Genomic DNA, 16,289 nt, shown 5'->3' with positions numbered 1-16,289 from the left:
GCCACACATCTGTTGGTACTTTGAAAGGCATACTTCTCTGTCAAACTAGGCCTTAGAGACACTTCAGGAAGCAAAAACCTGTCACATATTTCATGGATTTCTTTCTTAGACAAGTTCCTGTGATTGACTGGAGCAATATAGAAAAACAAGGAATGATTTAAACTTCTCCATCCCTTTGGGTTTCAGCCAATAATAATCTTAAGACATAACACAAGACTAAAGTAACAACATTTTCAATTTCTTCTCAGCATCCCCGTTCTGCCAGCTTTGATTAAACAAGCGTGGGTGTTTTCTGTTTGAGCTAGACACACTGAATGTAGAAAACTCCTCAGTATCCCTTCACTTATTTTAAAAGATGGAACAAGGGTACACTGGCTGTTGCATGTCTTTGCAGGTATCCTTCTATGAATGGTTATTTTCTAATGCTCAACTTCTGAGACTCAGGAGCTGTCATGCAATGTTGACATGGACATGATGCAAGATTAAGTGAAATGGGATTACCTAAGCCTCCCGCCTCCTCATTAAGTTGCTAGAAATATGAAATGGAAATTTAAAATATAGTCTTGGTAGCCATTGCTGCCTTTTTTACAACTTATTTTTCAATATCTTGACAATTTCTTGAGACAATATTGTATAAGAGAAATAGCAAATGGTTGGAATCAGAAGATCTTGCTTTTGAGAGGCAAGGTCGTTCCATTTATAAGTGAAGTGATTCTGAGGTGGTGCAGGAACCACTCAGCACTACTGGTATTTGATAAATGCAATGTGTCATTTGATTGTAACTGATAATAACCCCTGCATACAACTCATGGTGAATGTGGGGTTGAGGGGCTGTGACTGCCTTTTATTGCTGTTTAGTAAATTTGGAGACTTTTCTTACCCAGAGAGAAGAGGAATAGGGAAACATTGAAAGAAATAAAATTGTGCAGGTACTGATATTTCCTTTTATTTATGGGGGAATATGTCGAAGCACAGTAAGGAACAGTATAGTTTAATAACTGCTAGGGTTTGACCTTCCAATGGTTTTGCCACCCCTTAAAGATCAAACCCCAATTCTTCACACAAACTGACCCAATCACTTGTCATCCCACTGCAATAGTGGTCAGCTTCAGGCCCTCTACACACCTTGGGGGATTTTGTTTTGTTTGCTCATGCCACACCTTGTCTGAAAGTGTCTCATGATTCCTCCTCTCCAACTGAGTTCCATCTAGGATGTAATCCTCTTCCATGAAACTCCTTGAGGACGTCTAACACTCTCTGAGTCCTTTCCTCTAAAATCCCTAAAGCCTCATTTTGTACTACGCATCTGGCCGCTATTGAACATTGCCCTGTTCTATTTGGCTCATGAAGATACATGAGCTTTCTATGTGCCAGGCTCTGGTGCTACAAATGGAGTTGAAGAAGACAGTGTCCCTCTCCTGGCGGTGTTTACCACCAGTCGGTAACAAATGTCAGTGTAGCACATGTAGCCATGGCAGATGTTTGAGGCAAATGCTACATAGGACTTGCACAGCTTGGTAGGTACAGAATCGTAATATGCAGTCATCTCACCCTTTCCAACTTCTTATGTCTCTTACATCCTGTCCTTTCAGTTCCTTCTTCTCATTTAAGAAAAACTTGTCACCTGGTTCATTCTTCACCTCCATACTGTGGCCACTATCCCGGTGTTTTTGCCAGTCGTATGGGCACTGGTATTTTGGTCCCTTACCTTCTTCTAGACTTTGTCTCATCTTCTCATGGTCACCAGTCAACTGATCTACTCTAGAAAGCACAAATTATTCTTTTTCTCTATATAGAATTTTCATTTTTCCCAATTTTCTTTGTTAAGTACTCCCCACTGTGACAGTTCTTTGACTTCACCAGATACTTGTAGTTAACTGACCCTTTTGTTTTCTCCCCATCCAACCATAGCCCCTTTCTGTTTTTACTTCTTATCCAGATTCTGTCTTTACATTCTTCACTGTCCAATATTCTAAACTCCGTTAGCCTCTGACCTGTCCCGAGCCCCACAAAAACTCCCAATCTGTGGGAAGACTGAAAGAAAACAGATTCATCATTAGACATTCACACAGGAACATGGATTGAATGTCTGCATCTCCAACTCCTGTAATGCCTATTGAGTTCCACTCTTCTTTCTTCCAGCATCCAGCTGTCTTGCTCTCAGCGCTTCACCTTCCCCCACCCTGACTGAGAAACAGAAGGCATGGATGAACCTCTCTCTGTTGATCACTCTCAGATGTATGCTTATCTACAATCCCAGTCTCCTCCTGCCCTTCATTGTTGCAGGGCTTTTCTCCTCCTTTTAAGCTGCTGTGTGGAGACCCAAATGGGCTTCTTGCTCTGACAAAGTCAGGCACAGGACCTGCGCAGCCCCCAGCCTTGGATACTGGGTGTTCAACAAACCACTTTTTGTTTCAGTTCATGTCTCTGGAATCTTTTTTTTTTTTTTTTTTTTTGGTAGCCGAGAAACTGATTCCTTGGTGGCCCCAAGGAAACTTGGCGACTTTCCCCATTAACTAGCTCCATGGGATAATTCTAGGTCTTGATGCATTAAAGGATACAAGTGAGTAAACAGTGCAAGGGGAGGAGAAAGGAGGAAACAAGGAAAAGGCATGGGAGGCAAGTATGAATCATAACGCACACCACAGATGCTAGGGTCAGCACAGACAGATACCAAACACTGCTTTATCAGACTCATCAGTTTCCAAATACTCAACAGATCAAAGAAGTGCTCTGCTGGTCACTGAGGGAGAATGTGAAATGCCATGTCTGTTATTTCCTTCACAAGGTTGTCTTCATCCCCGCTTCACAGAATTGACTCTTTTGTATCTTTTACAATCTTGCTTTTATTTCTTGTCCTCCATGAAGCTTTCTCCAAGCCCCAGGGCTAGTCTCTCCTTGCTCAGTGCCCTTACAGCCAATAGACAAATTAGTCAGGGCATGTTATCTCCACATATAAGAGGCCAGCACTTACATATCCCACCATCCGCTATGTCGCTAAGTCACTCGTAATTGGTCTAATTCTCCATCATGTTTCCTGCACCCAGCATAATGCCTAAGAATCCAACACACACTTGTGGAATGAATGAATGAAAGGATGAGACCAGTTGAGACATTCCAAAAAGATGAATAACACATGTAGGAGCTGCATCTTCAATCCCAAGAAAGCCCTTTTCTATTCACACCCAGGTACTTCTTGGTGGCCCCCTCTCATCCTCCATATATAGGTCAACAGGTTTCCTTATCCAGGCATCTCTCTTCAGCAAGCTATTTACTTTGGTCAATACTCTGTGTTGATCTACCAATCACAGCTGGTCCTACCTGACTGAAGGAGTGGCAGGTGATTCTCTCTGAATCACCAGCGCAGACCCTGGGAATGCACCAGCCACTCACCTCGCTTGCTGGCAGACGCAGCAGAGCCAGGCCTTTTCGTGCTTCTGGTAGGAGCAGCAGCTCTTGCAGACATTGAACTTGCAATCTCCACACTGGCGCTTGGTGTTGACGAGGAAGGTGAAGGGCGAGCAGCAGCGCATGCAGCAGTGCTCCACAAACTGCTGGTGCTTTGAGAGGATGCTGCACTTGCTGCCTTCATCATCCAGTTTCTGCTTCAGTTCACTGAAAAACCAGGGTAGGGGAAAGGGGAAGAGGAGAGAAAGAGAACATCAGGTCAGGGGCAGTCTCCCCAAAGCACCCATCCTGTCCCTTCCTTAGACCAAACTACCATGTAGGACCTTCCTGGAGAACAAGAGAGCTCACAAAGATCAACTGCTGAACACTATGTCCAGAGAAGAACATTAATCGTGGATTAGTTTTGTGCATGTCAGATTTTCTAAGAGAAAACATGAAAACCTTATTACTTATATTTCAGAGACTATGGTGAGATACAAGTTATTAAAAAACTAATAAGCACATCCTTAAAAAATAAAACCTTTAACTTAATTAATGCCTTTTTAAAGGAATAGGAGATCACTTATGATAAAACACTAATCCTCACTCAGCCCTGCTGGGAATATGATAAATTCACTCCTGGCCTTATTTAACATCCCTGGAACTGAAGTACCCAGGGATTTTTAAAAGCTTTCAAATCAATATGAGTCAATAAAGAGTGTATGGGTGATGGGCAGATCGAGGCACTGGTGATTCAGAGTTAGATAAAAGAATAATTCTCTCCTTCTAAAAATCTCCTGATCACTGGGCACACAGCCAGCCACATTAATGCAAAACATGAAGGTGCATACACTCCTCTCTGCTCAGTGAGAAGAAAAATACACTGTGAACAGACTGAGTAACCTGGGGGGAAAATGAAAAACAAATCAAATTATTCTGAATCAGCAGGTTTGAGTTGTTTTTCATGCTATGAAAATGGGGGCCTCCAAAGAACGGTAGAAAAATGATTATTTTTACTACTATTTTGCAATGACTATAAATAATACTAGACTATAATTTTTATGATTTTACTAAAAGATTACTATTTTTACTACTTTCCTCCTATTGCACACTATCATTATAATAGTAAAACACAAACAGTCCCCCCACTCATAATGGTTCAGTTTAGGATTTTTCAACTTTCTGATGATGCAGAAGCTATACGGATTCATTAAAAAGCAGCAGAAAGTGATGTGATACTCATGATGCTAAGCATAGCAGCAGTGAGCCACAGCTCCCAGTCAGCCATGAGATCATGAGGGAGATACTCTGTCGTGTAGTATGTTTTACTGTGCTGTCAGATGACTTTGCCTAGTTGCAGGCTCATGTAAGTGTTCTGGGCACATTTAAGTCTGCTGGGCTATGTGATGATGTTCTGTAGATTTGGAGTATTGAATGCATTTTCAACTTACGATAGTTTTACCTTATGATGGGTTTACTAGGATGCAATCCCACTGTAAATCAAGGAGCCTCTATATTTTATTTTACTACAGCATTTTACTATGATAATACTTGATAGCATCTTACCACTATTTACTGCTACTATTGTTTTACTACTATTTTACTTTATTACTATTTTATTACCTTTTATCTTTGCTACTGTTTTTATTTTTACTACTGCTATTTACTATTCTTTACTACTGTTACTATTTTTCTGTACTCAGTTGTGATTATGCAGTTCATACTGAATATATTTATGATGTATGTGGCCAATATTTTCTCCAGTTCTGCCCTTGTCTTTTCATGTTTACAGCATTTATTCTCATTTAGACATGCTTATTTTTCTGAGTTAAATCTGTCAGGCTTTTCTTTCATGGACATTGGGCTTTATGTCTTGCTTGGGAAGGCCGAGATCACACCATCAGTTTATATACATAGTCAGTTAGCCCCTGTAGTAGGTTGAAGGTTGACCGTCTTAAATGGTATGCCCATGCCCCAAATCACTGCAATCTGTTAACTATTACCTTACTTGAAAAAGGGATCATACAAGTTAAGAATCTTGAGATATAGTTATCCTGCATTATCTGGGTGAGCTCTAAATCCAGTGACGCACAGAGAAAGCAATGTGAAGACAAAGGCAGAGATTAGTGTGCTGTGGCTACAATCCAAGTATTGCCAAGGTTTGCCAGCAGCCACCAAAAACTAGGAAATAGGCATGGGAACATTTCTCCCCCAACCCTTGGGAGGGAGCCTGGCCCTGCCAACACCTTGATGATAGACTTTTGACCTCTGAAGAGGGAGACAATACGTTTTTGTTGTTTTAAGCCACCTTTTTGTAGTAATTTCTTACAGCAGCCTCAGGAAACTAATATAGTTTCTACTTTTCTTTTTTTTTGAGATGGAGTCTCACTCTGAAGCCTACTGGAGTGCAGTGGCGCCATCTCGGCTCACTGCAATCTCCACCTCTCGGGTCCTGGTTCAAGCAATTCTCCTGCCTCAGCCTCTAGAGTAGCTGGGATTACAGGCACCTGCTACCATGCTCAGCTAATTTTGTTGTATTTTAGTAGAGATGGGGTTTCACCATGTTGGCCAGGCTGGTCTTGAACTCCTTACCTCTTAATCCGCCTGCCTTGGCCTCCCAAAGTGCTAGGATTACAGGTGTGAGCCACCACGCCTGGCCCTACTTTTCTTTTTTTAAGGAAAACAGTAAATATAAACTTTCCTCAACACTATATCCTCATCCAGTTACCACTCTCTAATAGTCCTAACCTCTTCTAGTTAAAGTTCCTGATGGTCAGTATATGTTCTTTATTCCCACTCACTCCTGGGTCTACTCCAATGGGCCTTTTGTTCTTTTTCTTAAAGAAAACACAAAAACTCTGCTTGAGATCCCCCATTGATCTTCATGTTGCAAGATACAAAGGGACTTCCTAGGCCTTGTCTTACCTGATTATTCTTCCATTCTTGAAATATACTTTTCCCTTCCTTGTGTTACTCTTGTTTTCCTCAGCCCTTTTCCAATTGCTTTGCAAGTTATCTGTTCCTACTATTCTTTTTAAATGTTAGACAAGATTTTTCAAGGCAAAAACATATTCACTGATGAAAATTATTTTCAACATTAATGTTAACCTGTTACTGAATAGATTGTTTGAGTCATGGTCTATGTGAATAGGTAGGCTTTCTCCACTCCAGCTTTCCTCAAGCATGGACAAATCCCTGCTTTTCAGTTCATCCAAGCAACAGACTCTAAGGTGGGTGGGTTATGGACATTTATTACCAATGGTTTAAGGGTAGTGGAAGGTGATGGAAGAGGAATCTAGCTCCAGGCAAAACAGAAAACCATTCCATGTGGGCACACTGCAGTTAAAAGTCCTCAGCCACCATCTCTGGGATTTCTTTCGAGGCTCTGTCACTGGACATGTTGCTATGCCATCTTTGCCCATTCAGGTTTTCACACGTCCCCTCTCTTCTCTTATTCTAGGGCCCTTCATGGGTGATCAGAGGAAAATTCTCCAAAGCTGTGACCTAACTGGTAAAACATGGCTGCATATGTAGGGGTCACCCTTGTCTGAATCACAAGGCATGGGAGTAAATGAATCAGGACACAGATAAGCAAGAAGGAAGATCAAGAGAATTATCTTTCTTTCTCTCCCCCACCCCCTTGTTCCCTCTCTCCTTCCCCTGGCCCTATATTTTTAAATAAAAAGAATGGTATTATAATGTTTTAATTATGAAACCTGAAAAATGGTTTATTTTTGTTTAGGTTTTCAAGTGTGTTGGTATAAAGTGGTTCACAGATTTCTCTAATGATTATAAGATCTCTGCTACATCTATCATTATGTTCCTATTTTCTTTCAGAATATTGTTTGTTTGGCCCTTGATCAGTAAGTTGAGAGGCTTACTCATTTCATTAGTTTTAAGGATAACGAGCTTTTCGTTAGGTTGATGGTTGTCTACATTGTTTATTTGCTCTCTATTTCAATAAAATCCAGTCTTATCTTTATTATTTCTTCATACTACAAATAGTAGTAAAACAATAGTAGCAGTAAATAGTGGTAAGATGCTATCAAGTATTATCATAGTAAAATGCTGTAGTAAAATAAAATATAGAGGCTCCTTGATTTACAGTGGGATTGCGTCCTAGTAAACCCATCATAAGGTTTGAGTTTATTCTTTCTCTAACCTTTAAACAGTAAAAATTTTAAAAGTAAACTCGTTTTTAACATTTACTCTTTCCTAATCTATGAATTTAAGGCTATAAAACTGTCTCGACACATCACTTTCATTGTACCTTGCAGGTTTTAAATAAGAAAATTTTTACAGTCATTTAGCCTTACATATTTTATAATTCTCAGGTTTAAAATTTTCCAAATATGTGGCTTTTGTTATTGACTTTTATTTTAACATTTTGATCAGAGAGGCTAAAAAAATTAATTCTTTGGTATTCACCGAGACTTTCATCATAGGTTCATAGCCAATTTGTGTCAAGTCCCATGTGTGTTTGAAAAGAATATTTATTCTCTGCCAACTGATAACAAGATGTTAACCAAAAACTGAGGCAGGTCTCAATGGATAGAGGTTCATTTAGCCAAGGTTGGGGACACTTCCACGAAAAACACAAGTCACAGGAGCATCTGTGACCTGAGTTTTTTCCAAAGAGGGTTTTGGGAATATTAGTATTTAAAGGGAAAAATGTGAGCCAGAGAGAAAACAGGAAGGGAGGGTAGGCAATGAGGTAAATGGATACATACTTGCGAGGCTCTGATTAGCATTCACAAATCTACATTGCACATGTGAAAAGAGCAAGTATAGGGAAAAGTCAGTTGTGCATCCATTTTAGGGTAGGCAGGAGGATGATTTCTGGTCTTGTCTTTGTCCTGTACCTGTGACGATAAGCTGGTAATCGACCTTGTCAGGTGAGATTCAACAGAACTCAGTTTTAAGACTAGTTTATAAGAGCATATGTATTCTGAAAGATTTGGTGGCTCGCAAGGAATATGTGTGGTAAGAGGAACATAAAGTTCCCAGACTGCAACCCCACTAAGTAAAAGGGGAAAGTCAAGCTGGGAATCAGGCCGTACAAACCTGCCTCCCTTTGTTCCTAAATGGGCAGCTACAAGATAAAAAGCTACATACCTCCCTTACAATTTGGTCACAAGGAAGGCCCTTTAGTTCTGTTCAATTTTATCCTGACAGTGTAAATTAACATCTTACCTTCACCGGCATGGGACAAAGGACAGAATTAAAAGTCATCCCTTGGCTCACCTGAGACAAATGTGTATCTGACTGCTTTCTGTACTCTATGATCATTTCATCTTATGCAAAAATGCAGATTCACCTAGAGCGAGACAAGTATATTTATATTGAAATTACTCATAGATTTGGGTGTTCTTCTATTTACCATGCCTTTTCTGTTTCTTCCTACTTTCTATCAGATTGATTGGTTTTCTTCACGCTCTTTGTTTTCTCATTATGATTTGACATTTTACGTTTCATTTCTTTTAGTGGTTATTTTTAACATATTAACATGCAAATTTGGACTAATGTATAAAGTTAACAGATGTCTCCTCATCAACAATACAAACTTTAATTTCCTCTGGTGTTCCACATGGCTACTGATTTAATGTTGGCTTGTAACTGCAAAAATTATGCTTCCTATTGTTTGGCTGAGGTTTTAGCCATCCACATGAAGAAGACTAGGGCCTACTCTGAGGCTGAAAGCCCTAAAGATAGGAAACTAGTGCCATTTCCTTCATCTAAGTGTCAATGTCTCTCCAGCATCTCATGCATCTGGTTGCAAACGGGCGTTCTAGGGCAATATGTACTTCCTCCAGAAAGTGTATTTTTTGTCTGTAGGAGTGTTGGGTCAATAGAAGCTTACTCAGCCATATCAATTGCAGAACTCTTGTGATTTTAAATTTTGTATAGATTTATACACATTTGTCTATTTCTTTGCCCATTATTGCTTCTTGCATCTGATTTTCCTTCTGTTAATTTTCTGTATTGCTTCAGTTCTTCTGGAGCCTCTATTTAACCCTTACATTTCAAAGATAGTTTAGAAGGTTTCAGAATTCCAAGTTGACAGCTCATTTCTGAAAGCACTAAATAAAGGTATTATTCTTTTTTTTTTTTCCTGGTATCAAATGTTGCAATGGGAAGTCTGTCAGCATAATTCTTCCTCTGAAGAAGACTCTAACTTTTCTCACTGGTTAGTTTAAAAAAATTTTAAATTTGTCTTTAGTGTTCTTCAGTTTCACTATGAAGTGACTAAGTGTGGATTTTTTTGCATTCATTTTGCTTGAGTCTTTAGTCATTTTTTAAACTTTCATTAATTCTAAAGCATTCTCTAGCCATTTTTACTTTGAATGTTGTCTCCTGCTCTATTTTCACTTCCTGGAATTACAATTATGTATCAAAACTTTTCTGTTCTTCCATGTCTCCTAATCTTTTTTTCTTCATCTCTTTGTATTTCTCTGTATTCCACATTCTGGAAAAGTATCTCAGTTCTAGCTTCCATTTTTAATAATTCTTTGTTTATCTGCATTTTCTCTACTATGCAATCCTTTTGAAATTTTACTGAGTTTCATATTTCTAGAAGTTCTAATGATTTGTTTCCATTTAAATATGCCTGTCCCATTCATGTGCCATTCATTCCTTGGTTCCTATATCTTCTTTTAAAAATTATTTTAAATATACTTCTCTTATAACTTTTTCCTAATTTTAATGGAAATTTCATTGATTTTTATATTTCCAAAAGCTGTAATGATTTCTTTTCATTTAAACCTACCTGTCCTTTTCTCCTTTATGCCATTCATTCCTTAGTTCCTATACTTTCTTTTAAAAATAATTTTAAATACACTTCTTTTATACCCCACTTCCTGATTCTTATATTCAGTTCTTAGAGGTGGCACTAATCCTCCTATTGGTTGCATCTATTAACTCTTGTTCCAGGTAGATCCTTTGTTTTCATGGTTTGTCATTTTGATTAAGATTATCTCCAGTCAAGACTGCTTTTTATGTAAGTGCATCTTTTCATGAGTCATCACCAATTGAGGGCTTCCCTCAATTCTGGAACAGCTTCACATCTGTTTCTCATCTTGGGAAATCCATTACATGATTTATACAATTTTAGTTTTCAGTACTGTGTTGTGGTGGAGGCTGGGGGTTTTGAGGTTTTGATTTCTTATGGGAGACTTCATTTCTCTCACCCAGGGGTTGAGGTAAAGATAAAGTTTTTCTGTAGATCCCCTAAGCCAATGGGTAAAAATTTTCTAGGGTCCCTTTCACTGAGAGTACAGTCCTTCAAGACCAAACTCGAAGCAGGCATCTCATTTTTAGCTGCTTGTCTTGCAAAGGCTCAAGAGCACATCTCCCGCCCCATGAAGAAATTAGCATTGCAGCCTCTAGCCATCAGAACCTAGAGCCCTGTGTTTCCCACCGGATTAGGCAGACCACTCTGGTTTTAAATTCCTTCTTTCACTTCTACCCTGCTGTGGTCTGAATGATTTTGTCAACCACCAAATTCTTATATTGAAAACTCACCTCCATTGTGATGGTTTTAGGAGATGGGGCCATTGGGAGGTGATTAGGTTAGGAGAGTAAAATCCTCATGAAGAGACTAGTACCATTATAAATGGGACTCCACGGAGCCGCCTTGCCCTTCCACCATGTGAGGACACAGAGAGAAGACACCATCTACAAACCAGGAAGCGGACAGATACCAAATCTGCTAACATCTTGATCTTGGACCTACCAGCCTCCAAAACTGTGAGAAATAGATTTCTTTTGTTTATTAGCCACCCAGTTTATGATATTTTCTTACAGTGGCCAAATGGACTGAGACATACACTCCAGGAATTTCCCTTTCTTACTCCCCTCCCCAGACTTTGAAACAATTAAGATATAATCCACATAGTAAATTCCCTCCTTTTAAGTATACAATTCAATCGTTTTTAGTATATTCACAAAGTTATGCAACTACTGCTACTGTCTAACTCTGTAACATTTTCATGGTATCAAAAAGAAATTCAGTATTCATGAAGCAGTCACTCATTCTCCCCTGCCCTTGGCCTCTGCTAACCACTAATCTACTTTCTGTTTCTATGAATTTGCCTATTCTGAACATTTCATTCCCTTTTACTGCTAAATAATATTCCATTTATGGATATACCATATGTTATTTATCCATTCACCCGCTATGAACATTTAGGTTGTTTCTAATTTTTGGTTATGATGAATGCTAATATATACATTCACATACAAGTTTTTGTGTGGACATGTATTTTCAGTTATAGGAGTGGAATTGCCAGGTCATATAGAGTAACACTTTGTTTAACTTTTTGAGAAACTGCCAGACTGTTTTCTAAATGTCTGTACCACTTTACATTCCTTCCAGCATGATGTGAGTTCTAATTTCTCCACATCCTCCCCAATACTTCTAATTGTCTGCATTTTAAAAAATTACAGCTATCTTAGGGGTGTGAGGTGGTATCTCATGCTTTTGACTTGCATTTCCCTAATGGTCAATGAGGCTGAACATCTTATTGGCCATTTGTACATCTCCTTGGAGAAAACTTTATTCAAATTTTTAGCCCATTTCCCTCCCTCGCTCCCTCCCTCCCTCCCTCCCTCCCTCTCTCTTTTTTTGTAGAGACAGGGTCTTGCTCTATCATTCATGCTGGAATGCAGTGGTGGCATCATAGCTCACTGCAGCCTTGGACTCCTGGGCTCAAGTGATTCTCCCACCTCAGCCTCTCAAGTAGCGGGACTATAGACATGTGCCAGCACACCTGGCTAATTTTTTTAAATAATTTTTTATATAGACAGGGTCTTGCTTTGTTCCTGCCCAGGCTGGTCTCAAATTACTAGCTTCAAGTGATCTTCCTACCTCAGCTTCCCAAAGCACTGGGATTACAGGCATGAGCCACCAGGCCCAGCTGGCCCATTTCTAAATTAGATTATTTGTCCTTTACTGTTTTTTTTTTTTTCCCAGATGGAATTTCACTCTTGTTGCCCAGGCTGGTGTGCAACTGTGCAATCTTGGTTCATTGTAACTTCCGCCTCTGGGTTCAAGTGACTTTCCTGCCTTAGCTTCCCATGTAGCTGGGATTACAGGCATGTACCACCACGCCTGGCTAATTTTTGTATTTTTTGGTAGAGACAGGATTTCTCCATGTTGATCAGGCTGGTCTCAAACTCTCAACCTCAGGTGATCCACCCACCTTGGTCTCCCAAAGTGCTGGGATTACAGGTGTGAGCCACCATGCCTGGCCAAGTTCTTTACATATTCTAGATACAAGTCCCTTATTAGATACATAATTTCCAAATATTTTCCCTTATATTCAACCTTATATTTTATTAGTATTTTTATTTCATTTTAGTAAAAGAAAGCATCACACCAGCTCATCTTACACTGCTACTGGATTTGGAAATCTATGTATGGTTTTACAACTTCTTTTTTACTTAACATATCATAAACATCTGTGCATGACAATTCAGAATCTTTGCAGCTTTAGCTCTTGGGCACCCTTAACTGGCTCACATACCCTCTAACACATGAGTACGGCTCACTGCTCTGCACAGAAGTGCCCAGTACTTATTTGTTGCTTGAATATTGATTGTATAATAAAGGGAGGCTGAATCCAGAATTGTAAGGGAGGACTGTGTCAGAGCAGCTAATAATTCTATAGGGTAAAATGTCATGTACATACACTTGGGTGAGTAAAATGTTTATAGGGAGACAGAACAGGGGGGATATTTTCAAGGAAGGAAGATGTTATTCAGTCCCTTAGACTGAAGGTAGAAGATGTACTAAGTTCACTGACAGCTCTGACATCTCTCAACAGTATGAGAACAGCCTCAAATTGACTGGCTTATATTGATATTTCAGAGATACTAGATTAAACAGGATAAAACATCCAGAAAGGAAATTATTTGGGGATCATAAAACTTTGTGAACTCTATCCATAAGATAACTTGAGCTTTATGAGTTTTGTTTACTGATACACAGGACTGCAAATTCCAATGGCATTTTAAAGCTCACTGGTGTTTAGTAATAACTGTACCAAGCCCTTTAGAGTTTATCCAAGAAAATGAGGTGGTATGAACCTCAGGTTCAGTGGAGGAATGGAGTGCCATTCTTCAGACCATCTCTTACTTATTAGATTCTATTGCCCTGCGGTCTCTCATGGAAGAAGTCGTTGGGCAGAATTGTATAGGATGACTTATGTTGGTTAATTAAATATCAACCAAGAATCACACAAGACAGCCTACCTGCTTTGAAATATCTTGAGAAGGACCAGGACTTCAAGTGGTCATCTAGGTGGGAAAGAGTGATGGGTTTAATGTCAGAAGTCAGTGTGCCTAGCTGGGCTCATCACTTACCAAAAAGTTCCCCAACCTTTTTGGGGCTCTGTTTTTCTAAGTGGCACTTATAATTTCTGCTTCACAAGGTTGCTAGAAGTTTTAAATAAGCAAAGCAACAAAAGCAAATACTAGTCTTTCCACTGGATTAGCAAGAAATTCATGACCCAAGTATCTTTAACATTTGAACATATTTGGCTATATGTCAAGAAGGTTTCTGCAATAGCATCTGAAAGCACTGGGTAGCAGAGGGTGTAAAATGGTAGCTCACTGTGGCTTTTATTTGCATTTTCTTAAAGATGTTGAATATGCTTAGTTTGATCTTTAGCAATATCTTCTTACATCTGGTCTAGTCTCATCCTGGTCCTGTAACAGGCATCTTAAAAGCCTATTAATGTTTCATAGTCTCTTTGTCTGTCACCATGCCAGCTGACAGGTTGTTAGAGGGTGAAGCATTCTGTGATGAAATAATACACACAGGCTCAATGGAGTTGGGTGTAATGATGAGGTAGCAGTGCCTGCCATGGGCATAACAGGAAGTGATGGCATGTACATCACTTGTTTGCTATCCTTCAACTCAGTTACCAAAGAGAGGGTAATTCTGATCTATAGCTGTGAACTTGGCCCTCTTTTTCCCCCTTGCTGCCATCTCCCCCTAGGGTGGCTCATCCATCCCATATGTGTGAAGATATTTATGAAATTGACTTCTAAACTCACTTGGTTGGCCCTGCCCCTCCTCTAAGCTGCTGAATCCTGCATCTAGGTGTCCTCTTGACTCAGCCCTTCTTGACACTCCTTGATAGCCATGGGCATTGCTTAGAATGTCAATTCACACTTAGTAGTCACCTATTAGTCCAGGTACTAGGGATTTTTTTAAAAAATGACATAGCCCCTCTCTTCATAAAATGTGCATTAATGTAGGAATTCAGATGATGAAAAACAAATTAACTGTAAATTATGAGGCATTATGTTATAGAATAAGTAGGATACTGAGACTGAGAATAACATCAGGACCTACTTTAGATTGGTGGCAAGAGAGGGCTACTCTGGGGAAGTGGCATTTCAGTTAAAACATGAAGATGGGAAGAAGCTAGTCCAATGGAAGACACAGCATCCCAGACAGAGAGAGCAGCAAAGAAAAAGAGCTTAGTATTGGGGAAAGATGGGAGAACCACAAGACACAGGCTCTGAAAAGAAGGTCAGCTTTTTTCTAAGTGCAAGGGGCAAGTTATTGAGGATGTGAGCAGGGAACTATTAAGCCACTGTCAGGTAAAGCCCAACTCTTACAGGACCTTGCATGTGTGAAGCGTGGAGAGCACGGCAATCATCTTGGGGAAGGTGACAGGTTTGGGCTGGGCAGGAGTCGTTGGAGAGTACGGTAAAGTGGGCTGAGGCCTGTTGCACCTGTTGAGGGCCAGGAGAGAGAGCAAACCAGATTCTGGCTTATGTAACCATGTGGGGAGTGAAGCTGTTCATGGAAAGAGAGAAGACTAGAATGAGCAGGAGCAAGTTTCAGTGAAATTTGTGAGGCATCTGAAGAGCAATGCAAGAGGACACCTGGATGTGGGTTTCAGCAGCTCAGAGAAAGGGCTGGGCCAGCTAAGTGAGCTTGGAACTCATCTTCATAAATGTCTTCACACATAGGGGGATGGATGAGCCACCTTAGGAGGACAGGACAGCAAAGGGGAAAAGAGGGTCTAGGAACAAGCCAACAAGAAACTCCCAAACATTTAAACACAGGTGAAAAGGCTGAAGAGGGGAAGCCAGACAGAAGGACTGAGGAGGAGCTACAGCAAGAGGATATTTCAAGAAAGGGAGAGTGGATGACTGTTTGCTGTGAGGATAGAGATGAATCTACTGGATTTGGCTCCATGGGGATCAGCAGTAACCCTAAGAAAGGAAATTTCAGTGGTGGAAACTGGGTAGGAGCCAGACTTCTGTGGACTGAAGAGTGAACGTGAAGTGAGATAGCAGATACCTCATGGAATACTTACTTCTTCCAGAAATGTTATAAATGCTTTTAAGAGCTGGGTTCCAAAGGGCAAACCCACTTTAGAGTACAATAATGTTAACAGTGTTCATGATAATTTAAAAGTATGCTTTGCATTTAGTTTGTCATGGGTAATATTAGTCTCTCACTGAGTACTTTCAGACAGAATCATTTTGCTGCCCTCTGATGGTGTTATAAAAAAAAAGTCAGTCAAGACAAACAGAGCTCTTGATACCACAGATTTTTGAGAAAAGAAAATCAAATTTAAATATTCCCTCCAAATGTTAATGACACACAATAATACGCTGTGTGGTTACCAGCTGTAAATTAAGGAGACCATTTTAATCCAGAACCTGGACAGTCCCTTTAGCCCTGGCAGCTGGAGCACTTGCTATGCCCTGCTCATCCCACATGAGCACTGTCTGATAAGGATACAGGAACCTCACCAGCCTCAGGTTCAGCGAGTAGCTCAGTCAACATGGAAGCCGGGAGAGGCTGAGGGCTCCAGCTCTGTTCTTCACAGCTCTGAGCCACTCAGTCTTCTAAACCTTGGTTTCTTTTTTTGGCAAAG

At 40.0% G+C, this 16,289-nt stretch overlaps 1 protein-coding gene across 11 annotated transcripts in view; it reads right to left on the bottom strand.

Annotated features, from left to right (window-relative positions):
- MYRIP (myosin VIIA and Rab interacting protein) overlaps positions 1–16,289 on the bottom strand; it is a 468,404-nt gene that overhangs the window by 226,662 nt on the left and 225,453 nt on the right. For all 11 annotated transcript variants that reach the window (XM_078354711.1, XM_002759753.6, XM_078354712.1 and 8 more), the window contains one exon: positions 3,394–3,615. In XM_078354711.1, the coding sequence (XP_078210837.1) occupies positions 3,394–3,533 (140 nt within the window). In that variant the 5' untranslated portion in view covers positions 3,534–3,615. The remainder of the gene's footprint in view (positions 1–3,393; positions 3,616–16,289) is intronic.

This window comes from Callithrix jacchus, chromosome 17 (assembly GCF_049354715.1).
Source record: "Callithrix jacchus isolate 240 chromosome 17, calJac240_pri, whole genome shotgun sequence".
Classification (NCBI taxonomy): Eukaryota; Metazoa; Chordata; class Mammalia; order Primates; family Cebidae; genus Callithrix; species Callithrix jacchus.
This window is presented reverse-complemented; position numbering and strand designations above follow the sequence as displayed.